The 27,511-nt window shown below is 48.6% G+C and overlaps 2 protein-coding genes and 1 long non-coding RNA gene across 5 annotated transcripts in view; 1 reads left to right on the top strand and 2 right to left on the bottom strand.

Annotated features, from left to right (window-relative positions):
- The window catches only part of CLN8 (CLN8 transmembrane ER and ERGIC protein), a 49,877-nt gene extending 44,095 nt beyond the window's left edge, over positions 1 to 5,782 (bottom strand). Inside the window, exon 1 of the mRNA XM_043893719.1 lies at positions 5,591 to 5,782. The gene's annotated coding sequence lies outside the window, so the exon portion shown is untranslated. The remainder of the gene's footprint in view (positions 1 to 5,590) is intronic.
- A 6,430-nt stretch (positions 5,783 to 12,212) lies between these two features.
- LOC122688033 lies at positions 12,213 to 18,679 on the top strand. Of its 3 annotated transcripts, XR_006339310.1 has the most exons (4): positions 12,213 to 16,618; positions 17,278 to 17,454; positions 17,875 to 17,939; positions 18,269 to 18,679. It is a non-coding gene; the product is annotated as an uncharacterized LOC122688033 (long non-coding RNA). The 3 variants fall into 3 exon arrangements; XR_006339308.1 differs by lacking the exon at positions 17,875 to 17,939; XR_006339309.1 differs by having other exon boundaries at positions 17,875 to 18,679.
- DLGAP2 (DLG associated protein 2) overlaps positions 17,820 to 27,511 on the bottom strand; it is a 587,786-nt gene continuing 578,094 nt past the window's right edge. The window contains exons 16-17 of the mRNA XM_043893841.1: positions 21,153 to 21,305; positions 17,820 to 19,140 (exon numbers count right to left, since the gene is read on the bottom strand). Coding sequence (XP_043749776.1) covers positions 18,922 to 19,140; positions 21,153 to 21,305 — 372 coding nt within the window. The 3' untranslated portion in view covers positions 17,820 to 18,921. The remainder of the gene's footprint in view (positions 19,141 to 21,152; positions 21,306 to 27,511) is intronic.

Genomic DNA, 27,511 nt, shown 5'->3' with positions numbered 1-27,511 from the left:
CCATCTGACCCCAGGAGCTGACTTGGTAGATAGTGGCTCTAGGTTGGACATTTGCAATCAGCCAACCTCCTCTTTGCATTTCCTGAGGCAAGAGATAGGTGGGGTCCATCTGAGGAATTTACAGCTTCCTGTTTGTTCTCCAAAATGGAAGAAACAGTAGAATCAGGGTAAATAGGCAGTCTTGCAAACATCTCAAGGAAATCATGGCAAGGACAGAGAGGCAAAACCCTGTCTGAGTAAAAGATTAAGGGAACACCGTTTCCCCCTTTTTAGGATAAGGGAGACTCTATACAAGCACAAAAAGGCTTGCTGGAGTCAAAAGTCAGAGGATAGTGCCAGGCCATGGTGAGTCTTGCTCCTTCCAGAAGCCTTGCTTGGAGCTCCACCCTGGGGAAGGTCCTGAGACAAACTGGTGGGGTGGGGGGTGGAGAGGAGTAGACAAAGCAAGATTATTGGCCTGAGGGAAGACAAAGACCTGGAAACCGTCCCCTCGTGAAGGATTTAAATTTCCCAAAGGTGAGACTTTCTCTGAGCTCACCAACGTGCCTTTCTGAGTGTAGTTTTGTTTTCAATAAACTTCTTTCTTTCCGCGTTACCTTCTGCCTCTTGACTGGGCAGGCAAGACTAGGGACCTTAACCCTAACTGCTGGCTCCTGTGGTCCAGTGGTTAGGACTTCCGGTCGGGGAAACTAAGACCTTGCTTCCAGCTATGGCTCCCTGCTGCTTACTGCATCCCAAATCAGACTCCCCGGAAAAGACCCTGATGCTGGGAAAGACTGAAGGCAGGAGGAGAAGGGGGTGAGGGGCAGAGGACAAGATGGTTGGATGGCATCAACGACTCAACGGACATGAGTTTGAGCAAACTCTGGGAGGTGGTGAAGGACAGGGAAGCCTGGTGTGCTGCAGTCCCTGAGGTCACAAGGAGTCCGTTTGGACTGAGGGTTGAACAACAACAGAGTTAATGAGCCGTGAGGAACCCCCTACTGGTCTCTAACATTAAAAGCTAAACAAGCCTGTTCTATTTACCCCAGTTTTAAGTTATTTAAGGGGCCAGAAAAATTTACATTGAGATACCTGACCAATTACTTTGGGACAGTTAGGCCAAAGGGCCTGACTTCCTGGGCTTTACCTGCCTGGGGATAGAAGAGCCTTATACACAGAAGTAGGTAAAATAGACAAGGAACAACAACAAAAACTTCTAAACTCTCTCAAAAGATCAAAGCTTGTTGATTGGATTCTTATAAAAACTAAAGTCAAAGGTATAGAAGTTGGTGGAATTTAGATAAATGTATATAAACTGGTATATTTAAATGGGCTTTATATAAGGTGGTTACAGCTCTTATTTAATTATATTATGGGAAAGACAAGGCATATAGATTGCCACTAAGGAAATATTAACTAAATGTGCTGAGGATACCAACAGTTACCTGAGTCATATAAAATAAGTAAACTGGGAATTAATAGGCAAGGGTTAATTTAAAAAAAATAGTGTTTTTGCTTTGGTTTAATTTATAAACTCAGAAAAGTCTTTGCTAAATGCCTTATACAAACCTTTGAAGACATGATAAATTAAAACTCGAAAGTTATAAAACAGAACTTTGTAAATTAAGTATCAGTTTTATTAAAAATCTTGCCACTGATTTTAGTAACTTCAGGTGACAGAACTGTTCTTTGAAAAACTAAGCAACTGTCTTTGTCTTGCAAGTATGTAAACCAGAATATGAATACAGGCCTCTAGGAGCTGAGACTAAGCCCAGTTAAGCAGACAAGTCCTGGGAAATCAAGGAAAAAATGGCAGTTTTAAATCAAAACTGCTGAGAATGTTCCCTCAGCCAAACCTTATAGATAGTAAGCCTTAATCATCTGAACAAGCAACTTTAAGGTCTTCCAACTGTTTGTTAACTAGTAAGTTTATATTAACATTGTAACATCTGGTTCATAGTTAAAGCCATGAGATCTCATTTACTTTTGTCTGTGTACACATTATACACATATGATATCTCTACTTCTAAAAGATATTATTAGAATTGGACTTATAAAGAGCTCTATTTAATTTTAATATTCCAAGTTTATTAACTACGTTGTACTCAAATCATCAACCATGCAGAAGGGCCAAGTCACAATCAGTAGGGAAGCTGCTTTTAGAAAGAGTGATTCCCATCTGGGGAATCCCCTCTGAACTGCACAGTGACAGAGGGACCCATTTTTCTGGACAAACTTAAGGAAATGTGCAAAATTTGGTCAATTATGCAACATTTCCATTGTTCTATTCCATTCCATCACCCCCAGTCTTCTGGGTTAGTGGAAAGGACAAATGGAACAATTAAAACTCAGCTGGCTAAAATGATGGATGCTTATCCCTTCCCTTGGCCTAAGGCCATTTCACTGGTTCTCTTCAACCTCAGAGCCATGCCTTTTGGCAAATATCATTTGTTTCCCTTTGAGATTATTACAGGGAGACCAAGGAGACTGGATGAACATGATCCTATATTACTTAAGGGAGATATTTTTGAAAGGGCTTAGCCAAAGTATTGACAAATCATTCTGAATTTGTTTCTGAAACTTACTATAGTAATCTATCCTCAAATGAAGATCAGATGCCCCATGACTTCAACCAGGAGATTATGTATATTAAAAAAGATATCATTCAAAGGACTCCCTCCAACCTAGATGGAAGGGCCTGTATTAGGTTCTTTTAACTATCTCATGTGCAGCCAAACTGAAGGGAATTGACTCTTGGATTGATATCTCCCACCTAAAAAGGGCTCCTGCACCATACTGGTCTATAGAGAGTACTGCTAACCTCAAACCCACCTTAAAACAACACTCTGATAATAAGGACACACCATCACTAGGATGAGAAGATGACATCAGAAGTAGACAGCTGACCCAAGTGACCCTGCACCTGACCTGTATGATTGTTCATAAGTTTTCTCCTTAGTTTTTTGAACTCTTGCACATGAATCAAATGTTTTTCTATCATGGGCATAATCTTATGCAAATTTTAGAAATCAATCAAATTGTTGGGTCAATTACCTTTATCCAGTACTTCTGGTTTACCTTGATAGGTTTCTCTCCTCCAAAGCTCTGATTGGATGGCTCTTATAAAGTTTATTTTGGAAGAAAGAAATTATCGTTCTGTCTGGGCTGGTACTGACTTCACTAGATGGGACCCACTCACTTGACCAATCAAACATACTTATTCTAACCCTGGCCATAAATATGAACTTCCCCTTAAGGTTACTCTAGCTCAGTCAGAACAAAGGCTAAATTGCAGTCAAAAAAAGTAAACTCTAGACTATTAGGAGGGACACTTCCTCAGTTCTGGAATGTATTTATCTGGCTAACACCAGGCTATGGTCATCTAAGCCTAGAGGCCCCCCTATGCTGGGAACAATTAAACCATACCAAAGATAATCAACCTAATAACACTAGAATATTAGGCTAGGTGCCTTATGAAAACTACCAATTTACCATTTCTCTTAAAGACGGTGATTGGTATGGAACAGATTGGGTCAGATGTCCAGAAATATACTGGCTGGCACCTAAAGGGACTCAATGGCTTTGTGGGTCCAATCTATGACCAACCAGGCTGGCCAGGAAGGTGTACTTTAGGATTCCCTTGGGCTCAAGGCCACTTATGTACAAACTCTGATGTGACTCCAGTAAATTTACCATCAATATGAGCCTGATGGACCAAGAGATCTGTATTTCACTGGTATGATCACTTAGCAGCTATTTTTGTGCCTTCAGTAGGATTGGAAAAAGTTATTTCTTACATTGAAGACTTAATAAAATTCACTCAAAAGACATTAAATGACAGCAACTAGGCTACTAGCCTACTAAATTCTGAGGTCTCTATGATGGAAAAAGCTGTATTACAAAATTGTATGGCCCTTGATGTTCTTACAGCATCTCAGGGAGGCAACTGTGCTATAATTCAAATTGAATGTGGTGCTTACATACCAGATGAAGCCTCTGATGTAACACATTTAATGATGTGTTACATGAAAACTCAGATTGCTGCCTGATGAATCACTTCCTAGCCTTGGTGATCTTTTAGGAAGATGGTTTCGTTATGGAAGCTCATGACTTAAAATCCTACTTGTAATTTTAACAACATTATTAGCTGTTGTAATCTGTTTATTTTATAAGGTTAAACATCTTGAAAAACCAGATCATATTTATAATGTGGAATAATTGTAATAGTGTGATTCTAAGTATGGGAAGAGTCAACAAGGGAAATATCTCTTGGACCCTATTAGGTTAGAAGAAAGAGGATCCATAGAATCTTTTATTCTCTACCAATGGGCCTAATGGCTGGAAATTAACACCTAGAGTGACGTATCAATGCAGAACTTTCACCTGATTTGGAAGGAGTCTCCCAGCACCCTGGGACAAAAACAAACAGCGGTCATGAAATGTCTCTCAATGTGGTCGAATTTCCGACCTTGGGGAGGGAATGTGAAATGAAATATTTTCTGCTCTCTGCTCTACCAGTAAACATGCCTCTTCCAAATGCAAATTTCTGAGCCCAGATGAAAGAAAGCCAGCTACTTGGAAGCCATCAGCTACTTTCTCCCCAGTAAGCACCAAAGAGCTGGGGGGAAGTGAGAGGCAGCCATTCCCACATCCGCAATCTCTTATGCTAAGCAGGGGATCAGCATGTGAGCAATAAGGAAAGCAGGAACGGCCCCAGATAGCTCGATACAAATGAAAGAAACGCCACCCTTAAGCAGGAATCTTCTTTGTCTTGAGGCTACAGAAATCGGCTACTAACCCAGGAACGTGTGGCCTCCCCCTGGCCTGCTGTGCCTGCAGCGGCCACACTATCTCTGCTCTCTCTTCTGAGTAAACTCACTCCTTTCCGCAGGGCCCTGCATCTGGACATCCTTTCCCACCCACCCTTGAACCACCTCGAGAACCCGCGCTTCATCCAGGCTACTGGGCACCTCCTGTGACAGGCTGGAGGCAGTGAAGACCTTTGGCTTTCCCAGAGATGTTTTCTCCTGATGCTTTAGAGACAGCCTTTGCACTCACAGGTCACCCTGCACGGGCTATCAGAACGGGCATCTGATTGCTCACCGTCCTGCCTCCCTGCGGCCTGGGCTCCTCACAAAGCCCGGCACACCCCATCCCATCTCTGCACCTTCTCCCATGGTGCGTCCCTCCCACGTGCCATCCATCACCACCCTCATCCCCAGAACTTTTCATCTTCCCAAACGGACCCTCTCGCCCCTTGAAACACTCACTTCCTCTCAACCCCAGCCCCTGGCAAACACGGAACCTTAAAGTAATTTTGATTTGTGATAAAACTGCTGGGTGCACCAGCTCCGCACCCCAGAGGGAAGCGCCAGCAAGACCGCTTTGGGGGGTGGGGGGGTACCGGGAGCAAGAGGGAGGGCGGCAAGGAAACGCCAGTATTTGGAAAGAGCCCCCCCGCCCCCGCCCCCCGCCCAGGGGCGTGCAGGCCTGCTGGGGGCTGATGGGCTCACCCCCAGCAGGGGCACCCCCAGCTCCCCGTGAAGAGCCGGCCCGGGGTTGGGGGGACAGGAAGCACGTTAGCGGGCCCCTCCTGCGCCCCCAGTACCTTCTGGTCCCTCCTTCTTTGTTTGCACCCACCCCTCTGTGCCCGGCGTCCTGCAGGCTGCCTGCGGCCCCACCCGTGGCTCCTCCCCATTCACCGGCTCAGCGCCCTAGGCGCTTCCCGGAGCTTCACGTCTTCGGTTGGCTTCTGCGGAGTCGTTTCTCTCTCTTCTCGAGGGACCCCAGTTCTGGGAGTGTTCAATCTGCTCTCCTCTCTGCCCCACATCCTCTTTTCTCCCGTGTCTCCCTTTCTATAAATTCCTCTCCTCTGTGATGTATGATCTGCTTTGAGGTCTCAGTTTGGGTCATGACATGTTTTCTTTCTAGAATTTCTAGTTCCACATATATGATTTTCACTTCTCTAGTGAGACTCCATCTGCTCTGAACACAGAATCACGTGGATTTTTAGGGAACATATCTCCTAACTCTGACTTCCGGAATTCCCATGGAACTGTTTCTAGTGTCTGTTCTTATCTCCTGGGTTTTGGTAACTTCTCCTGTTATTATCTCTGCCAGCAGGTTTTAACCAGGTGCTGATTATTGCACCTAAAGACACTGCAGAGACGATGTGAGCATCTGGCTGTATTTTCTTTAACTCTTGGCCGGCCTGTGGGTTGGGCAAATCCTTTGAATCCAGTCAGGGGCTGGGTTTGGGGTTTTTGTTTTTGGTAAGCCGCCTCTAAATCAGACAGTGAATGGTGCATATGTTTTGTGTTTACAGTGGTGAGTTGGACATTACTTTGTACACTTGCTTCAAACTGACTAGAGAAATGTGAGATGAATGTTCGGAGATGAACATTCTGAAGCTGTGGTAGCAAGTCAGTCGTAACAATTCAGTCCTGGTTGCAGTGTCAGAGCCCTGGGGGAGGGGGTGTGGGGTGGGGAAGTGTGTGTGTGCGCGCGCGCACATGTGTGTGCAGGCTCTCAGATGAAGGGGAGGACGTTTTGGGGGGCAAGGCTTCAGGACCAGCTGTGGGGGTGAGCTGAGCACCAGCAAGGGGGGCCACACGCAGCTCTGTCACCTCCCTTACTTTAAGGCCCAGCACAATTCCTCACGAGTTTTGATTTTTCCTCTGTTACACGAACAAAGCAACTGCATTAGAAGGCGAAAAGCTCCCTGTTAACCTCCTGCCCTGAGACCAGCGTGGGCTATGGTGCAGCAGGGCTGGTGTTCTTATTCCTTTTCTCATTTTGTGCCTAAATCACTCCCTCTTTCTCTATTTCCTTTCTTCCCTAGTGTGTAGAATGATTAGGACATTTGAAACATAAATGTGAACTTGAAATCATAAAATAGTTCGAGATAAAACAAGGATTAAATCTGAAATACGTAACCCAAAGCTACGGATGTCCTTGCTAATCCAACATGGGCTTCGCTTCTCCTGTTAGATCAGACAACTGCTGATTTATATAGGGAATATAAATCTCATTTCCTGCTCCCAGAGTGAGGGTAACTTTGTGACAGCTTGTCTCAGACTGTTTACATGTTGAAGTGTAACACTGTTTCACCAATCCCTGTTTGTTCAACATCCTTGAACAAAGATCAATATAAAAATGACCCTGGCTTTCCCTGTTTAACTTCAAGTTTATCAGTTTAACCTCAATGCTTACAGCTGAGCCCTGGGTGGGGGCTACTGCCCTCTGGTGGACTATCATTGCAATGCTCTTCACCTTTTTTGCTCAGTCGTTCATTGCTCAGTCGAACCCCAAGGACTGTAGCACGCCAGGCCTCCCTGTCCTTCACCAACTCCCAGAGTTTGCTCAAACTCATGTTTATTGAGTTAGTGATGCCATTCAACCATCTCATCCTCTGTTGTCCCCTTCTCCTCCTGCCTTCAATCTTTCCCAGCATCAGGGTCTCTTCTAATGAGTCAGCTCTTCGTTATCATTATGATCTGGTGAATCCAGCTCCATCTGCCTGCAGCCAAAAATACCCCTGTAGCCCTCTCTACCATGACGTGTTGTTGCTCAAGTTGCTGGCCCTGGGCAGCTCCTTATTATGCATAAATATGCAAAGCAGATTTGCTGGGCCTGGGCTACTTAATTCAAATGAAGGCGCCTGTCCTGTCTCTTCGTGGCTATCATGGAGGGCGTAGCTTTGGTGTGTGTAGGCAACTGCTAAGCTCAAACACCAGGCCCCTGCCTCAGCCCTGGATGCCTCATCGTCCCGTTTCAAGTGGAGATGACCTGACACTATTTCCTGCAGAAACTGCTGTGGGGGTGAGGGCTGCGTGAGGTTAAACCACTTTCTGTGGTTTAATATCTTACAAAACTGCTTTCTTCTTTGAGTACAGTTAAAACAAGCTCTCACTGAAGTGAAAGTCGCTCAAGTCATATCCAACTCTTTGCGAACCCACGGACTATAGAGTCCATGGAATTCTCCAGGCCAGAATAGAATACTGGAGTGGGTAGCCTTTCCCTTCTCCAGGGGATCTTCCCAACCTAGGGATTGAACCCAGGTCTCCTGCATTGCAGGCGGATTCTTTACCAGCTGAGCCGCCAGGGAAGTCCAAGAATACTGGAGTGGGTAGTTAACCTTCTGCAGTGGATCTTCCTGACCCAGGAATCGAGCTGGGGTCTCCTGCATTGCAGGCAGATTCCTTACCAACTGAGCTATCAGGGAAGCTCTTACTAGAGCTAAACATTTGAATTTTCCCTTAAGTTTTTACAGAATTACTATATCCAATATCCTTAGTGAGCGAAGGATCACCTAGAAAGGCTGGAGGTGGAGAATTTGGGGAAGGGCACCACAGAAGGTCAGAGACCCCTGACAATGAGATTCTAATGTTGGTGAAGAAAAGTCATCTGTGAGCACAGGGACTCGGTCCGGGGCGCTCTCTCAGCTACGTGGTGCGGAGGGGGGCCTTGCCGGCTCAGCCAGCGGACCCCGCCTGTCCAGACTCTCCTGTGGCTCAGATCACCCGTGGCCCAGCAGACTTGACCTTGCTGTGACCACAGGAAGGAACTCACGGGGAAAAGTGTGGTTTGACACAGAAAACAGGAAATGGGATAACCCCCCCTGTTGCCAAATGACCTCAGCATGTACACCGAGTGTCTTGTTTCAGAAGGACACTCACAGGCGTGAAGGCACCCTGGGGACCAGCCGTGCCCCGCCCTCACTGTGTTGGGTGTGCCAAGACAGCGATGCCCACTGCCGCTTCCGGGGCCATCACTCAGGGCCCGGCCCGCTGTCCAAGGCCTCCAGGGTGAGGCATGGTCTCCTACGTGCGCAGGGCTTCCCTCTTGCGCTGTTGATGAGCCCAGGCCCCCCACTCACTGTCCCCAGCTGTGCATCCCGCGCCGCACACACAGCCTCCACCCGCAGCCCCGCATGGCCCCTCAGAAGGTGGTGATGGGCACCCCAGTGCCCGCGCATCTCCTGCGTGGGAGTAACGGGCTTTCCTAACCCAGAAGCCTCTCATTTGACCAGCAACACCAAACCAGCAACAGGCTAGCTGCCAGCCTGTTGGCAAAGTAAAGGAAAATCCGTGGCCTGCAGCTGAGCACAAGGCCCAGGTCCATGACTTTCTCTCTCTCTCTCTTTTTTTTTTTTTGACTTTCTCTCTTTTAAACTGAATCTCCAAAAAAAAAAAAATAAATAAATAAATAAATAAACTGAATCTCCAGCTCGGTGCCCAGGGTGGAAATGTGGTGCTGACACGGGCGGAAAGGACTCCAGCTCCCAAGCAGGCTGGAGGCTTCCTGCAGGGACTGCGTGGGGAGAGCCTGGGGCGCAGAGGGGGAAGGGGCCGGAGGACCTGGGCTGGAGAGGGGAGGCCCCTGGGGGTCTCTCAGCACCGGAGTGTCTGTCGCCAGGCCGGACCCTGGGGGCCAAGTCCCCGTGTTTTGAATGTGCTCTGCATTGTCACTGAATCACGGCTTTGCACAGCTTGCTGTGGGTATAAAATTGAATTTTTCACACTCAACCGTAGAAGACCATAACAGTGTAATGAGACGGTCTGGAAATGGATTTTCATGGGCTCTGGACTCTAATTGTTTGGGGGAAATCCATCAGTGGATTCTAAAGCGCCACAGAAGTCTAGGGAGCACTCCTAGGAACTCAAGGGTGTTACTTGTCTGGGGCCACAGCTTGAAGCTTTGAAAACCTTCGCTGCTTTCTTGACGCAGCATCTTTTTCTGCCTTTCACCTTAATTACAAAGAAAGTAACAATCATCTGAACATATTAAGGGATGATAACTTAAGAGCTCATGAAACAAAAATAAACGAAAATAAGGGTGCAGAAATCTTTCCAATGTTCTACTTTTCACAAGGCAACTCATTTAAAACTTCAAATAATGGAAAACAAGCTGAAAACATCTAAACTGTGGCATCTGACTTTTCGAGTCACTGCTTCCTGCTTTCATGCTTCAGTTTATAGGCTATTTGGGGAACATTTTGGTTTACAGAAAAATCGAGTGGAGTTTAAAGTAAGGAGCTCACGTGTAGCTTTTCACTGCTCCTCCCAGCTCCCCAGCTGCTCACATCCTCATGGACGTGGTACACCTGTCACAACTGATGAACCAATAATCACCGCATCGAAAATGAATGCCACACAACTTTTCATACACTTTAATTGAGCCCTGGGAAAACTGCTAAACCACATGTGGCTAAAGGCGAAAGTTTTTAATGAAATGCCAAGTGAATAAAAGCTTTCATGGAAGGATTATAGGATTAAAAAAGAAAAATGTATAAAGCTTTCTTTTTGTTTAGGTGTGTTAGAAAGAAAGGGTGATGATATAATTTATGAGAAAGGAGGTGAAGAGATACAGTGGAGCAGAGACTCTCTCTTCAGTAAGGGTGTGGGGAAAACTGCACAGCTACATGTAAAAGAATGAAATTATTAATAGAACATTACCTAACGCCACACACAAATACAAACTCAAAATGCATTAAACACCTAAATGCAAGACCAGACACTATAAACCTCTTAGAGGAAAATATAGGCAGAACACTCTGTGACATAAATAGCAGCAATATCTTTTTTGATCCACCTTCTACAGTAATGAAAATAAAATAAACAAATGGGACCTAATCAAACTTAAAAGCTTTTGAACAGCCAAGAAGTCATAAAACAAAAAGACAACCCACAGAATGGGGTTGGGAGAAAATATTTGCAAACAAAGTGACCGACAAGAGATTAATCTCCAGAATATACCGACAGCTCATGCAGCTCGATATAAAAAAAAAAACAAACCCAATAAAAAAAAATGCACAGAAGATCGAAATAGAGATTTCTCCAAAGAAGACATAAGGAGGACCAAAAAGCGCATGAAAAGAAGCTCAGCATCACTCATTTATCAGAGAAATGCAAATCAAAACCGCAATGAGGTATCACCTCACACCTGTCAGAATAGCCATCATCAAAAATTCAACAACCAACCCTGGAGAGGGTGTGTAATAAAGGGAACCCTCCTGCACTGTTGACAGGAATGTAAACTGGCACAGCTACTACGGAGAACAGTATGGAGGCTCCTCTAAAAACTAAAAATTGAATTACCATATGACCTAGCAATCCCACTCCTGGACATATATTCAGAGAAAACCATAATTTGAAAATATACATGTAACCCAATGTTCACTGCAGCACTATTAAAATAGCCAAGACATGGAAGCAGTCTAAATGCCTGTCAACAGACACATGGGTAAGTAAGATGTAGCACATACACAGCGCAACATCACTCAGTCATTAAAAGAACGAAGTAACGCCGTCTGCAGCAACATGGATGCCCCTGGAGAATGACGTCGGACAAAGACAAGTGTCATATGATCCTGCTTACATGTGGAATTTAAAAAAACGGTGGAAATGAACTTATTTACAAAACAGAAAGAGAGTCACAGATGGAGAAAAGAAACTTATGGTTACCAGAAACATAATGGGGGAGGGGTAAACTGGGAGACTGGACTTGATATACGCACACTACTATAATCAAAGCGGATAATAAGGACCCACCGTCTAGCACGGGGAACTCTACACAGTACTCTGCCATGACTCTAACAGAATGGACTCCAAAGAGGACATACGTGCATATGCATAACTGATTCACTTTGCTGTACGCAGAAACTAACGCTACATTGCCAATCAACTATACTCCAAATAAAAATTAATCTTGGAAGGAGAAAGCAGTAGGGTGAGTGAAGGCTGAAGCAGCAGGTCTGGGTGCTCATTTAGAAGCGGCGTCTCACAACTGAAGACGCTCGCACCCTGCTCGTTCTCAGGTGAGCTGCAGGGATCCGTACCGGGCCGGCTTCTCCGTCAGCCCCTCGCCCAGAACCCCCGAACCTCAGCAGGGGTTCTCATCCCCGCACAGCCCGCGACCCGCGCACCCGGCCGGAGGCGCTCCGCCCGCCGCGCGGACTCACCTGGGAACGCGGGGAGGCCGGCGGGCAGCCTGGGAAGCTCAGGCAGCGCTGTCGGCGCTCCGGGGGGCCCGCGGGCCGGGGGCGCCAGGCGGAGCTCCGGGGGGCCGGCAGGTGGAGGCCCCGGTCGCAGCGCGGACGGCGAGGGGCCGCCTTCCGGGCCTCGGCCTCCCCGCGCGGAGCCGCGGACCCGCCCGCGCCCTGCCGGCCGCTGCTCCTGCCCCTCCAGGGGACCTAAAACGAGCACCGACTAAGTACCGCCAGATTGATTCGTTTGAAACTCGTTTTAATCTGTGCCATTTTTGCGTACATTTGAAACCTGTTGCCTTAATAAACGTCCGATTCTTTTCAGCGGATAGAGGAGCTGACGCTGTTCCAACAAGTAAATATATATCCTGAGGGGAAGGGTGCAGTTTTCTGGATAAAACTCTTTGGTCTATATAAAGATTCTGAGTTTAAAAATCACACGAGGATTCACTCCAATGAAAAGTAAACATTCCTTTTCTCGAAAAATTTAATTGCAGAACTATTTACAGGAGGTGAACATCAGCAGTACAGAAATCAGATGAGAGAGGCATTATCCTAGAAGAAGTCAGGAAAGAGTGAAAAAAGAGTCAGGAGAGAAAAGAACCCAAGGAACACAATCCTTCAATGCCCTGAAGTGATGACCAACATCTGATCAGAACTTATCCACAAAAAGGAAGAGAGCGTGGTGTGGACTGCGCCCTGTACATTCAGAGTAGGTGTCCTGCATGCTACTGAAGAGAACTTATCAAAAGAACCAGAAAAGCATGAGAAAGAGAATTCCTAAAATAGTTTAATTCCAGGGAAGAGTGATTCTGTACAGATGTAGAATATTTGGCGCTCTGTGGTTGATATGATTCCATATGTATATATATCTATATATATATTTATATACTTTTTTTTAAAACGTTAACTAAACCAGCTAGTTTCCTGGTTCTAACATCCCTTGAATTTCTGTAGGAGGCATTTCCTTTAGTCCTTAGGCCACAGCTGGGTGTTTTGGCACGTGACGTGGGGGGTGGGCGTGTGGACTGCTCTCCGGGCAGGGAGGACCCGTACGGAGGGGACAGCATTTGGAAATCAGAGTTCGAAAGTAGCCTGGGGTTCACTACTGGCGAGGGGAAACTTTTAGAATTTGGTAAACCAGGTGTAAAGTGAAGGGAGAGAGACGGACGTGCTGAGCCCTTTAAAGTGATGTGATCATGGCAAAGCGACGGGCTGGGCCGTGGGGGCGGGGCGGGGCGGGGCCCGAAGGGCAGGGGCGTGGCCTCCAGGAGGGGGCGCCACAAACGGCCGCGGGGTCCCTGCTTCCCTGTCGCCCGAACAGACCGACCTCTCGTCTCGTCTGCTGGACAGACGGAACCGTGTACACACACTGCAGAGACCGGTCCTTCCTCACTGAGGACGTGAAAGCGTGCGTTTCCAAGGCTTTCAGGTTCGGAATAAGCACCCATGATGAAGAGTCACATAAAATCTAAGAAAGTAGGGAGGTAAACCCCTGTTGTTTCTCTCTGTGTGTATACAAAATCTTTTAAAAAGTAGTGTTGTGGTAGGTAACTAACATTTCCTCTGCAAGGAAGTCAGCTCCAAGAGTTTAGATTGAAACTTGAAATAATTCTTTTTAACGCTGGATCAGAACGCCAGGGTTACGACAGCAACCGGGAAAATCACGGGGATTTCGCGATGCTTGAAGGATGAAAAGATGGCGGCTGCTCGGAGCGCTCTGCCGGACCACCTGGCCTTCTCCGAGGTACAGAGGGGTCAGGACGCGCGGCCAGGGCCGGGCGAGGCGGTGGCGCCCTCACTAGCCTCCGGCGATTCCGGTCAGGTCGTCTAATTCCGCCCCTGGCACGGTCCCACATGCTGTTTTCTGCTTCCAAATTGTTTTTTCTTTGTCGCTTTCCTGTTTCACTTAAGACCTTGTCATTTCCCCTGAGATGCAGGTGTGCCCAAGCAATGGTGATAACACAGTCTCATTCTGGGGGGTGCCTGGCCCTTGTTCAGGGAAACATTCAGAAACGCTTGCTGTCCAAGCCGGAGAAAATGGAGAAAGGTCCTCTCAGGGCTCTCTCCACTTCCAGGCCCTCAAGAAGCTCGTGATCGCCTCCTGCTGGGCCCAGACAGCCTTCCCAGGAGGGGACCGCTGAGCCTGGTACTCAGGATCTGACTGGATTCCACATGCATCCCACACAGAGCAGGTGGGACCCGCTTTATCAAGAATGGGGACACTTTCACAACCAGCTCAGAAGATGTCAGGGCCATCAGTCTTACACAGAATGTCAGTGAGGGCGACAGGAACAGGAGAGACGGGAACACAGAGTCAAGACAAGTTGTGGATGATGTAGGAACAGAAAGCCAGGCTGCTCGGCCAGCCGACTGGAGATTCCCAGGTTTCTCTTTCGACTGCAGGACCCTCTGCAGCCACTCTGTGCTAAAGGGCACTTCCTCAAGTGTGAAAGGGCACCTCTCCCAGCATCGTGTCCACTACCCACATTTACTGCAACTCTGAACGGAGTAAAGTGACAAGGTGGAGCTCTTGCTGTGAAGGCGCAGGGCTCTGATGTGACCCGGTGCCACGCGTGGAGGACAGACAGTGCAGGGGAGGCTGACAGGGCCACGCCCATTGCTCTAGCCCCGGTGGTGAGAATGTTCCGCTAACCAGCAGCAGCTATAGTCTCGGTCACTTATATTTGAGGTTTTCTATTTTATTTTCGAATTTTGGAACAGTGTCTTTAACCAAAACTTTCAAACAAGTGTAAACAAATATGCAGATTAAAACAAAGGAGACTCTCAAGGTGTTCCAAGCGGCTGGTGTTTGAAAACCAGTGTCTCCAACTACCTGATTCATATGTTAAATATGCAAAAAAAAGAAAAAAAATCCAGCAGTTCAGGCTTTGAGAAGAAGGGAGGTGCCTGAGAAACATGTGGGGTTAAAGGCGTGTGTGGAGCCATCTGGTTGATGTTGGGCGTGTGGCAGGAAGGTGCCGCTTCTCAGAACGGCAGGAGGCCCACGTCCCACGCCCTCCGCAGGCTGACCCGTCGGGGCCACCTTTCTGCACCCTCGGTGGGACACGCCCCTGCCCCGTGGCCAAGGTTTGCAGGGCCTCCATTCCCCTGGACTGGGCGCTGGCAACTGATTCCAGACTGCACGTGGGGCCTTCGGGAGTGGACAGGAGTCTGGAGGAGCTGAGGTTCTCCAACCAAAGCAGCTCAAGCCTTGGCTGGGTCTCCCGGGATGCTCCTCAGAGCGCTCACGGTCCCTGTGACTGGACCCAGGTACTGCTGAGAGCAGAGGGTTTCTCGCAGGGCCTTCCCCTTTCTCCTGCTTCTTACGCGTCACCGGATGCTTCGGCCCAAACCAGGCAGCTGCTCTAAACAGCTGTCCTCGGTGCCCCTGCAGGCACTTGGACTGGATGTCTGCGCCATGCCTTTCCTTCCCAGGAAAGTCCATCCTGGATCTGGCTGAAGACCTGCGTGAAAGTGCAGTGTGGGGTCTTCCAGTGAAGGTGATGGAGAGGTGACTGCCCCATGCAGACTTGGGAAGGGTTGAACAGGAACACAGACCCCCAAAGAAACATCCCAGCCCCACATCTGTGGGCCCTGGATGGTGCTGTCTTCTGGCCATAAATTTGGTCACTTCTATCTCTAGGCATCAGCAGGGACAGTCTCTACTTGCAAGGTCACTGACTTGGTGGTTATTTTTGTTTAAAGAGGGAATCATCAATATAGACTGATCTTTTTTCCTAATCATACACTTTCCTATTTAATGCTGGACGTCTTTAGTATCGACTTTGAGGTGAATACATCAACAACATTTCCTTTTAAACAAAAATGTAATTTTTTGGTATCATACCACAGTTCAACTCTTCATCCCCCATTCTAGGATGGTCCCATCAATTTGCTGAGAAACAGTGGTAACAACTGTCACTAACCGCTCTCATGTTAAAGATAACTATAACCAATGAAGATGTATGAGATGAATTACATTGAAAGCGCACTTGTGAACAAGTGAGACTTGCCTTTTCTGGGTTTTGTTAAACACTAGGACCCTGTTTATCATACTTGTGTTCTGATTTGGAAAGTCACGCAGGGCCGTCAGCACGGCAACAGCAACGTGTTGGTCGTGAGGAAAATGGTTCTAAAGGGCACCTGGTTATGATGGTTACAGGCGTTATCTCCAGGGAAGGGAAGTGTGTGATCACAGAGAACGTGGCACTTCCTTTCCATCACAAATGTGCCTAGAATGCGGTGTGTTATCATTTTCAACCAGATTCTCAATCCTGAAGATCATCTTTTGCTAAATTGCATCCAGGATGTGATGAAATGGTCACAGAGTAGCTATGTGCTCTGTGTCTGTAGGAGTGACTGTAAGAGTTCGTGTGATGCAGGAACACAAGTATTATAAACAGTTTTATTTCTCTTTACATGTACAACGTGTAAACATGGCTTATCGTCTGCCTTTCATGACGGGATGTCACCACGAGAACGGCTGTATTGCACTTGGTCGTGTCCCACACACGGTGACACTCATCAGACGCCGCCGCACGCACACCGCCCCTCCCCCCACAACCTTCTTTGGAAAAACGTGGATCAAGTAGGGGATCGGACACGCGCCCCACCTCCAACCAACAACCGACGTCAAGTTTAGTTTAGGTGAATCTGCTCACCTACGGATGGTTCAGGTCAAGATTTTGGGGGGGGGTGGTTAAGATTTAAAAAAAAGAGTATACAAAACATAAAAACATTAATCCAAATTCAGTGAGTATTTTTAAGTCAGGATCAGAGAATCTGGGATCTAGAATCATTGTTGTCTAATCTTATAGTTGGTTGATAGCCATTTTGTACAAGTTCAAGGAAATGAGATAAAACCCATCAGCTTCCAGGTGAGGCACACCTGAGGAGGCTGCAAGCACATATGCATTTTACATCTCCCCTTGTCAGGGAGTCACACCCAATTTCCTGTGGTTATTTCTAGAGAGCTGTTCGTCTTAATAACACATCATGTTTAAAGTCTAAAATGCTAATGCTTGCAAATACATTTGTCTTTAACAGAGTATACTAAATATAGGAAGAAGCATCATTATTGTATACTACTCAGGATTTAGGTATTTATTTAGGTAGAAAAAAATGCTTAGAATACTCTGGGGAAATAGGGCTCATTTATAGAAGAATATTTCAGGGATTTTTTTTTTTTTTTGCATTTTTCAAGGATATACATTCGTACTGATTTTTGCTTCCAAATATATTTTAAGGCTGTTTGGTAAAATATATACCAGATATGAGGTTCCATTTACAGGGTTTTGTTCTTACAGGGACTTCTTAACTACTCAGCTTTAAAAAAGTAAAACTGTGAAGCTACACATGCTTTGCTATCACCTGCGCTCCTACGAACCCCGTGCTTCATGGAATGTGGACTATGAGGAAAAGAAACGCTGCAGGCGGCAGGCGCCTGCCTGTGCAAGGACGTCACCGGAGCTCTCACACGCGAGGTGTGGAGGGCGGTGTGTCTTAAAGTGCGAGTCAAATGGGAAAACAAAGTGCTACGGAGGGGGGTCTGTGCTGCTGGGCTGGGGGCCCGCACTCCCGGGCACACGGCGTCCCGCGGAAACGCTGTGGCCCCTGCTTTTACCTGGAGTCACAGCGAGGACTCTAGTCTGGGGTCAAGTGGGTAAGTCCACGGGCGCTTCCTTTGAGGTGGTGTCTCAACAGACACACAACCATCCAGTTGGAACAATGGTCCCGGCATCTAAATTTAACGAGATGAATGGAAAACCTTCCATTAGAGACCTTCCTATTTTTCTCTGTGCCAATCAGAATCATGAAAACAAATTACTTTTCTGAAAGTCCACAGCTGGAAATCACAATGTGACCTTCTTTTTTTTTTTTTTTTTTTGTCATGTCGAAAACAGGCAAGAAATATATTCTGGACTTCACCTGTACTGCATAGGACAAAAGAATTCTGGAAAAATACAATGTAAACCACATTTCTTCTTTACCATTTAAACTGAGATATACTTACCACACACATTCATATTTCTTAAACTTTTTACAGCATTACAACTGTCATTTTAAACAAGCAAACTTTTTTTGTTTTGTTTTGTTTTTTAAGGATACCCTGGAAAGTCAACTGATAGAGCATTTGAGAATATATATACATCTATAAAAAAAAAATCACATGGAGCATAAAGGGTGAAACTTAAAGACAGAACTGTGGGTGATAGTTTAAGTTACAAAGGGATAAAAAATAAACGACTCTTTTATCTGATTAAGGACAACCGTGTTCTCTTTCTACCCCTGCTACAGAAGAGTCAGCCTCTCTTAAGACTCTGTTTCCGTCTGTCTCTCCCTGTGTGGACGGATATTCAGCTGACTTCTGGCCGTGGAGATGCTGTGCTGAGTTTGGGGGCGCAGAGGTGGACTTCCACCCCAGGTTCCCAGAGAAGCGCGAGGCGGGGAGCTTGGTGGCTGCAGAGACGATTCCTCATCACCATGGACTTGGCACAGGAACCATGTGAGGGGTCGCCGGGTTCAGGGCACAGGGAGCCCAGGCCGCGGGGTGGGGGTCTTCCTTTCCTGCACTCAAGCTGTAGCACCTTCTCTTGGGGTATCTAATGCCTTGAGAGTGCTGAGACACACCCTTTCACAGTTGTTTGTTATTCTCGCCTCTAATATCACACGATTTATAAAAATATAAATAAGAAAGTGTGAACTGGGTTCCATCTCGAGCGGTTTCCTCGACCCCCTCTGGGAGCAGAGGGGTGCGTCAGGGGTCCCCACGCCGCTCCGGCCCGGGGGTGGGCATCCGGGCTGTCTGGGAGAAGTCGCTGTGGCCGCGAGCTCGGACGTCCTGGCGCTCCAGGGTGTTTATGGCACAAACATGACGGCGGGGCGGACTCACTGGAGGAATGAGACGGGAGTGACGAGGGGATGGCGCTCGGCACGGCTAAGGCCCGGCCCTAGAGCCGCGTCTGGGCCTCGGGGATGTAGATCTCGATGCTGTCGGCCCGCTCGCTGGCAGAGCTCTGGCGGAAGGACGCCGCCCTCTTGGCCGCTGCCAGCCGCCTCCGCGCCTCCTGCCGCTGTCTGTCCGGCAGGTCCAGAGACTTCTCTCTCGTGATGGGGAGTTTCCCTCTGGGGGGCTTCTTTGGTATTGGAGGGGGGACCTTTCTTTCTTCCTGAAAAGCATCACAGGTCAAGAGTGGGGGTCAGAGCAGCCTGGCGCTCCCCACCACCCACCCCCGCCCACCCCTGCGGGGCTGCGCCCTACCCGCCAGGCTCGCGGTGCCGCCCAGCTCCCGGGGCAGGAAGCCTCTGTGCACGTGGGCCCGGGCCGCGGGCTTGGTCCTGGCACCGTTCTGACCCCGCTGCTGGGTGAACGCTCCCTCACAAACGCACACCCGTTCACCTTCACGGGGGCCTGCACGATGCCACAGACCGCAAGGTCCGAGGAGGTGGAAGCCGCCTCAAGTCCTCTTGCCAAGGGCCTCAGACCCCTCGACATAAACTACCTACGGGTTTTCACTTGCATAGGAATCGAATGCGATAAACTGGCTCTGACTCTCAGCTCGTGTTCTCCAACCACAACCCCAAGATCCCAGCACGCCTTTTCCAGAAAGAGAGAGGCTGCCCGATTCGGCAGCAAAGGAACCCCGGGAGCTGGCAAGCGCCCCGGGCACTGGGGAGGCCTGCGTCCCGCCTGCGCCCTCTGTCTGCTGTCTGGGCTCGCACACCGGACCTGCCCAGGCGGGAGGGACAGGCCACACGGAGTCCTTGCTGGAAATGGGCGCGGCCTTTTCTAAGCACATGCCCAGCTGCTGGGGGAAACCCTCATCTGTCCTTTTTCTTTCAGCCTCCAAAAGGACCCGAAGGACCCAGGCCTGGCCACCATGGCGGGTTCAGGGGACACATGGCAGAACCCGAGGTCGGTCTTACTGTTTTTGGCAGGAGGATAACCTCAGTGTTTGGAACTTTGTCCTTAGGGCCAGAAGCAATGTCCTTCCGGACTTGATGGCAGGGGTCAGTTGGGGTAATTACTTTGCCAAGACTTCCAGCTGTTTCAGCATTTAACTCCTGCCCTGAGTGCAGGACGGCTTGTCTCTGTGCACACCTTGGCGGCCTCTGAAACATGCGGCAGTGAGGCACCAGTCCTCCTGGGCGCCTCCACCCACACTGTGAGTCCAAACAGGCTCACAGCTGTCCTGGGGCTGGGGCGGGGGGACTTTTATGTATCTTCAGACTAGTTTAAAAGTTGGATTTTTAGTGGTTTCCTAGAATAACTTTTTCACTGGGAATCATTACTTATGATCGCCTTCATTCACGCCCAAACCATAGGCCTCCTGGACTTGCTTACACACAATCTGGTCGTTTGCACGCCCCTCCGCCCCCTGTCTGCGGTGACAAGGGCTTCGTCAGCACCAGCGATCAAGCGATGGTCTCTAGCCTGGACTACGGGAGGCACATTTTAGGGAAAAAGAATGATGATGGTTTGCGTGCTAATTATCCAGATGTACACCCTCAGCTACACGTTAAACTCCCCTGTCCCAAAGTATCTCGGATCAATTTTCTTTGTCATTTTGATTGACAGTGCCTGTCTAAGAAAATCAGATTATGACTCTGGAGAACTTCTCTAAGATGCGTCAGGAAGTCAATGTCTTTATAGCTAATTCACACCTATTTCTCAGCCTTCGAGAAAATGATACCTAAAGGGAAGAGCTGAAATGACAGGTCAAACTTAATGGGCATTTTCAGCCTATCTCAGGGCCAGCTCTACAGGAAGTGTACATCCTTGAATTGCTCAGTGAAGTTTACAGTGTTTTTGTCTCCACAGGTGTCCCTGTAAGCAACCTGAAGCCTCCTGTGGGAACTACCGCAGTGCAGTCCACACAGAGGGTGGGGGTGACGGTGATAACTCAGAGGACGGGCCCGACAGGAAACGTGACTGCGAGTTCACACGTGGGTTCTGTTGGTGTCTTCTCGGAACTGTCAGCCAGAAAGGGACTGACTGTGCGTGCTGATGACTCTAGCACCAGCCTGGTTGTGCACACACGGGTTTAGGTGTGGTAGCAGATCCTGTCCTGTTAACTGCAGACCGAGACACACATGGTAATGTGGCGCTTGGAGCGCGTGCAGGGATTGTGGGCAGGGGTGGGGGCGGTGGGCTCTGAGTGGGGATGCAGCAGGGGCTTACCTTCCTTTCCGGGGACTCAACCACCTTCCAGTCGCTGAGCTTCAGCTGGTGCAACTCGTCGAACTTCATGCTGACGTCCTGAACGGACAGCTGCAGCATGTCCCAGTAGCCGGCCAGATCCTGGGAGGTGGGCCTGGGCATGGCGCTGGGGTCCTGCCGGACACATGCACAGTTAGAGCCACAGAGCCCTCTGGGCGGGGCGGGGGCAGGGGCTGCTCTTCCCAATGAAGCGGGTCCGGGAGAAGCCCCCGTAATTCAGAATTGGGTGCACATGCTCCTGAGGGCCCATGAGTATTTGCTGACGTTCAAAAAATCTGAGATGGAATTCCAGCTGAGCTATTTCAAATCCTAAAAGATGATGCTGTTAAAGTGCTGCACTCAATATGTCAGCAAATTTGGAAAACTCAGCAGTGGCCACAGGACTGGAAAATGTGTTTTCATTCCAACCCCCCAAAAGGGCAATGTCAAAGAATGTTCATACTACTGCACAATTGCACTCATTTCACATACTAGCAAAGTAATGCTCAAAATTCTCCAAGCTAGGTTTCAACAGTATGTGAACCAAGAACTTCTATATGTTCAAGCTGGATATAGAAAAGGCAGAGGAACCAGAGATCAAATTGACAACATCTTTTGGATCACAGAGAAAGCAAGAGAATTCCAGAAGAACATCTACTTCTGCTTCATTGACTATGCCAAAGTCTTTGCCTGTGTGGATCACAACAAATTGGAAAATTCTTCAAATGGGAATGCCATGACACCTTACCTGCCTCCTGAGAAATCTGTGTGCAGGTCAAGAAGCAACAGAAGTGGGCATGGAGTAACAGTCTGGTTCAAAAGTCAGGAAAGGAGTACATCACAGCTGTATATTGTCACCCGCTTATTTAACTTATATGCAGAATATATTAAGAGAAATGCTGGGCTGGATGAAGTACAAGCTGGAATCAAGATTGCTAGGGGAAATATCAATAACCTCAGATATGCAGATGACACCACCCTTATGGCAGAAAGTGAAGAAGAACTAAAGAGCCTCTTGATGAAAGTGAAAGGGGAGAGTGAAAAAGCTGGTTTAAAACTCAACATTCAAAAAACTAAGATCATGGCATCCGGTCCCATCACTTCATGGCAAATAGATGGGGAAACAAGGGAAATAGTGACAGACTTTATTTTTGGGGGCTCCAAAATCACTGCAGATGGTGGCTACAGTCTTGATATTAAAAGACCCTTGCTCCTTGAAAGAAAAGCTATGACTAACCTAGACAGCATATTAAAAAGCAGAGGCATGCCTTTGCCAACAAAGGTCCATCTAGTGAAAGTTATGGTTTTCAAGTATCATGTATGGATGTGAGAGTTGGACTATAAAGAAAGCTGAGCACTGAAGAATTGATGCTTTTGAACTGTGGTGTTGGAGAAGGCTCTTGAGAGTCCCTTGGACTGTGAGGAGATCCAACCAGTCCATTCTAAAGAAGATCAGTCCTGAATTCCTGTCCATCAGTCCTGGAAGGACTGATGCTGAAGCTGAAGCTCCAATACTCTGGCAACCTGATGTGAAGAGCCAACTCATTAGAAAAGACCCTGATGCTGGGAAAGATTGAAGGCGGAAGAAGGGGACGACAGAGGACGAGATGGTTGGATGGCATCACTGACTCAATGGACATAAGTTTGAGCAAGCTCCGGGAAATGGTGAAGCACAGGGAAGCCTGGCGTGCTGCGGTCTGTGGGGTCTCTAAGAGTTGGATGTGACCGAGCAGTTGAACAACAGCAAACCTGAAAAGTCTGCATTCTGTGTGGCTCCAGTTGTAGGACATGCTGGAAAGGGCACAACTATGGAGGCAGGAAAAAGCTGCGAGGTGGCCAGGGGCTGAGGGAGGACAAGGGGTGACCAGGGGGAGCACAGAGGATTCTCAGGGCCGTGAGACCGCTCTGCGTGTCACTGTCCTGGTGGACACATGTCACATATTTGTCTAAATCCACAGAGTGTCCAACACCAAGAGTGAGCCCCGATGGAAACCATGGACTCGCAGTGATGGTGATGGATTTGTGTGGGTTCACCAGTCATAACACACGGACCATCTGGTGGGGCTGGTGTGTGGCAACGGGGAGTATGTGGCATTTTCTCTGTATTTTTCACCCAGTTTTGCTGTGAATCTACAATGGCCCAAAAAAACATCTATTAACGTGGTTGAAAAATGGGCAGAGGATCTGTCTTCCAAGGAAGACATAGAGATGGTCCCCGGGCACATGAAAAGATGCTCGGCATCACGAATCATCAGAGAAATGCACAGCAAAACCACAGTGAGGTATCACCTTGCACCTGTCCCAGTGGCCATCATCAGACAAGAAGTAACAAGGTTTTGAGGATGCAGAGAGAAGGGAGCCCTTGTGTGCTGCTAGTGGGAACATAGATTGGTGTAGCCACTATGGAGAAGAGCATGGAGTATCCTCACAAAACTAAACATGCAGCTAGCACACAGCCCAACGGTGCACTCCTGGGTATTATCCGAAGGAAACGACAGCACTAATTAAAAAAGACACACGCACTCCCATATTCACTGCAAAACTATTTACAATAGTCAAGACACGGAAGCAGCCGAAGTGTCCTTCGGCAGAGAGGATGCCACGCATATATATATACTGAGATACTACTTCAGTATAACAAAGAATGAAATCTTGAAATCTGCAATAACATGTAAGTCAGACAGAAAAATGCTGTATGACTTCACTTGTATGTTGAACCTAAAAATCAAAACAAAGGAACAAACATAAGAGATGGAAACAGAGTCATAGATACAGAGAACGAACAGGTGTTTGCAGAGGGGACTGGGGATGGGGGTGAGAAATAAGTTCGGGAGATAAGGAGGTACAGACTGCCATCTGCAAAATAAGAGTCATGGGAATGAAACGTACAGTGTGGGGAATCCAAGAATAACTGTGTAGCCTCTTTGTATGGTGACATATTGTAACTAGACTTATTGTGTTGATCAGTTTGAAACATCAGATCACTATGCTGTGTATCAGGAACTAACAGGGTGCTGCAATTCAAAAAACAAAGAAGCAAACTCATAGTAAAAGGGACCAGATTTGTGGTTACCAGAAGTAGGGGTGGGGTGGGAGGAGGGAGAATGCCATGAAGGTGGCCAAAGGTACGAACTTCCAATAACAGGATAAACCAATACTAGGAATGTGAGGTACAGCACGATAAATACAGTCAACACTGCTGTTCCTTATGTACGAAAGCTGTTAAGAGAGTAAATCCTGAAGGCTCTCATCACAAGGAAAATTACATTTTTCCACTTCTTTGTGTACCCACAAGACGTGACGGATGTTCTCTAAGATTATGGTGACAATCATTTCATGATGTATACCAGTCAGATCATGGTGCTGCACCCCTACATTTATCCAGTGCTGCATGTTAATTATATCTCAACACAACTGGGAGAAAATGCTTTCTTAGAACCTGGGGATGGTGGCGCCTGTGAAGGTTTTGATGCCTGGACAGTTCTGGCGGCCGGAGGCCCTCTGGTTCTGGGTGCCTGTGGGGCTCCTGGGCAGGGTCTGTGGTGGTGCTGGATGTGGGGGGCACTGGGGAGGTGGGGCCTGTTTCCTTCTGTCCTCTGAGGGGTCTCAGCCCTGCTTCTGAAGGTCAGAGACACCCCACGTGTGCACCATGGATGCTGTTGCCCCGGCCTGGAGGGAGGGCTTGGCAGGTCAGGTTCCTGCCGAGTGGCGCATGGGCAGCCAAGGGTGGATGTGGCCCCTAGATGGGTTTGCTCCTGCACGCGCTTATCAGGGCACTGACCCATTCACGGGGCCCCACCCTGTGAGCTTCACCCCGCAGCCCCCTCCTTTCACCCCCCACCGGGGCCAGGACTCGACATGTGAATGCTGGGGGACACAGACGTCCAGTCTTGGTTCCATGTCCACACCCACTAGGTCACTCTCTGGGCGCTGTCCATCCTGCCCGACGCAACCAGATGGCAGCTGTGCTGACCTGCCGAGAGGGGGTCAGAACCGCCGTCCAAGCCACTTGCACACAAAGCCCTCGTTTTCTGCTCAGAGTGAGAATTGCAACCCCGGGGCGGCTGTTTACTGTGAGGAGCTTCTCCACTGAGCCACCAGGGGGCGACCTGACGGGCAGGGGCAGGGTCCGGTCAGGGTCAGGGTCGGGTGGGGTCGGGTACAGAGTCAGGGCGAGGTGCAGGGTCAGGGTCATGTCAGGGTCAGGCGCGGGAGGGCTCATCAGGTCGCCAGGCCTGGGTTGTCATGCACTCGCCTGAGTCTGAGCTCAGCCGCTGCTTGTGAAGGAAAACAGTGAAGGCCTTGCTCCGGGCTGTGCCTTGCAGGTGATGGGGTTCGGGGGGACTAACAGGGGCTCCCTGGACGGCTGGGGCTGGCAGGGTGCTCCTCCCCCTGACAGCGGGTCCTGAGCTTCGTGTCCTCCTCCTGGAGGACGAAGCCGGCACAGCGACCCCTCCTCCCCTCCCCACCCCCCACAGGGGCAGGTGTGAAGGGCCTGCACGTGTCTGAGGATCACGTCGCCCAAGAGTGAACTCCGGGGTCACTGGGCCTCCGCTCTGGGCTCTGGGGGACAGAGGCCATGGTCATGGTGGACCCCAGTATGGTCAGGGTCTTGCTCTGTGTCCTCTGCTTCTTTCTGGGAGGCATGGCTGTGTCTGTGTCCCCAGACACTCACGCACCCTGGTCTGTTTGTAAGCCTTGTCTGTCACATCGAGGTGGGCCAGGCCAGTCCCCTCCCCCGGCAAGTGCGCAGAGCCGTCCATCCCTGTTGACTGCACGCAGGGTCCCGGGGTGCTACCCGGCCCCAGCATGGGAGGTCCTGGGATGTGGGCTCAGATGCTCTGTTTTAGAACATTCTCTGGGAGCTGTGTGTCCTGAGAAGGGCTGAGGAGAGACCATGGTCTCATTCAAGTGCAGCGTTAGACCTGCGGTCTGTGTGTGACTCCGTCTCTCCCAGCCCTGGGGTTGCTGGGCCGCTGGCCCTACGGCCAGAGGGGTCCGCCCGCTAGTGTCAAGGGCAGGCCCTTCCCGGAGTCCATCCTCAACAGCTAGTGGGTCTGACTCACTCCCTGGGGCCATTCCGTTGACTTAGAACTAGAGCTGCCTACGAGGACAGTGTGGTTTTGATGAGCAGGGCCCTGCCGGCCCCTCTGCCGACGGTCCGCCCAGAGCCCAGCAACCTCCTCCAACGAGTGCTCCGGGGCTTTTGGTCCAACCCTACATGGAGGTCGCACGAAAAGGAATGCCAGACTTCCTATGGCCAACACAAAGTGCAATCTGACGTGTGTAAGAGGCGTCAAGGATGAGGCTGGATAATTCTCAGGTCTAATACCAGCTGCATCTGGCAGAGAAGACGTGCGTTGCTCACAGTTGGAAACTGTGCTGCATGGAGGTTCCTGAAGACACAGACAACCCTCCCATTGGCTCAGCTGAACGGGGACCACGCCCCCTGGTGGCCTTGGTGAGTCCTCAGAGATGGCGATGGGGTGGGGCTGGGGCAGGGGGAGGGCAGGACACGCCTGGGGGATGGGAGAGCCAAGTGTTTCTACAGCTGCACGTTCCTTTCAGGGACCCTAAGCCTGCCCGTCCCCTGCTCTTAAATGTTGATTGTAACTTCACGTCAGAGGAGACCAGGTGCTAACGCTTTAAATCTCATGATGAACTGGAATGGGATTAATGGAAAATATTGGAGAAAACATTCTTTTTAATGATCCTGATGAAGAGGGATGAATTGGCAACTCTGACGTGCTGGGCTGCCTCCATGTGGAAGAACATGCTGCAAACTCACAGGTCTTGTGAATTTAAGGACGGAGCAAAACAAGGTCGAGGCACTGTGAACTGCTGCTTGTGTGCTAATGAAAATGTTTGGTCTGAAAGAGGTCAGTGTACAGATTATAAATAAAAATACATAGAAGAGGTTGTAAAGTAGTGTGAATACCATTCAGCTATTACTCTTCAATGACTTTCTCCAAATAATTATTGTTTCTCCAAAATAATATCAAGTGAGTACTTTCTTTGGTCAGATAAGGAAAAGTATGTGTGTAATGATACGTATTTATATTTATTTATACATAATATTGTATATATGTAAGTATTCACATTAGAATATATATATGTGTATATAACATATATATATTTCCTTTGATTTTCAGGAAGATCAGAACCAAGTTTAGTGCCAACCGTATTTCCTAACTTAGTCCACAGCGTTTCAGTTCACTCCTGCCTGTAACATAAAGCCGGTACTGCTCCTGGAAGCCCCTGCCAGTCTCTCTCAGCGTGGCTGCTTACGTGTTTCTATTGGAGTCACCTCCGGCACCGCTTTCACCGTGACATTCCCATGA

The sequence above is a fragment of the Cervus elaphus genome, chromosome 32, assembly GCF_910594005.1.
Source record: "Cervus elaphus chromosome 32, mCerEla1.1, whole genome shotgun sequence".
Classification (NCBI taxonomy): Eukaryota; Metazoa; Chordata; class Mammalia; order Artiodactyla; family Cervidae; genus Cervus; species Cervus elaphus.
Note: the sequence above shows the minus strand (reverse complement) of the source record. Positions and strands in the feature narration are given on the sequence as shown.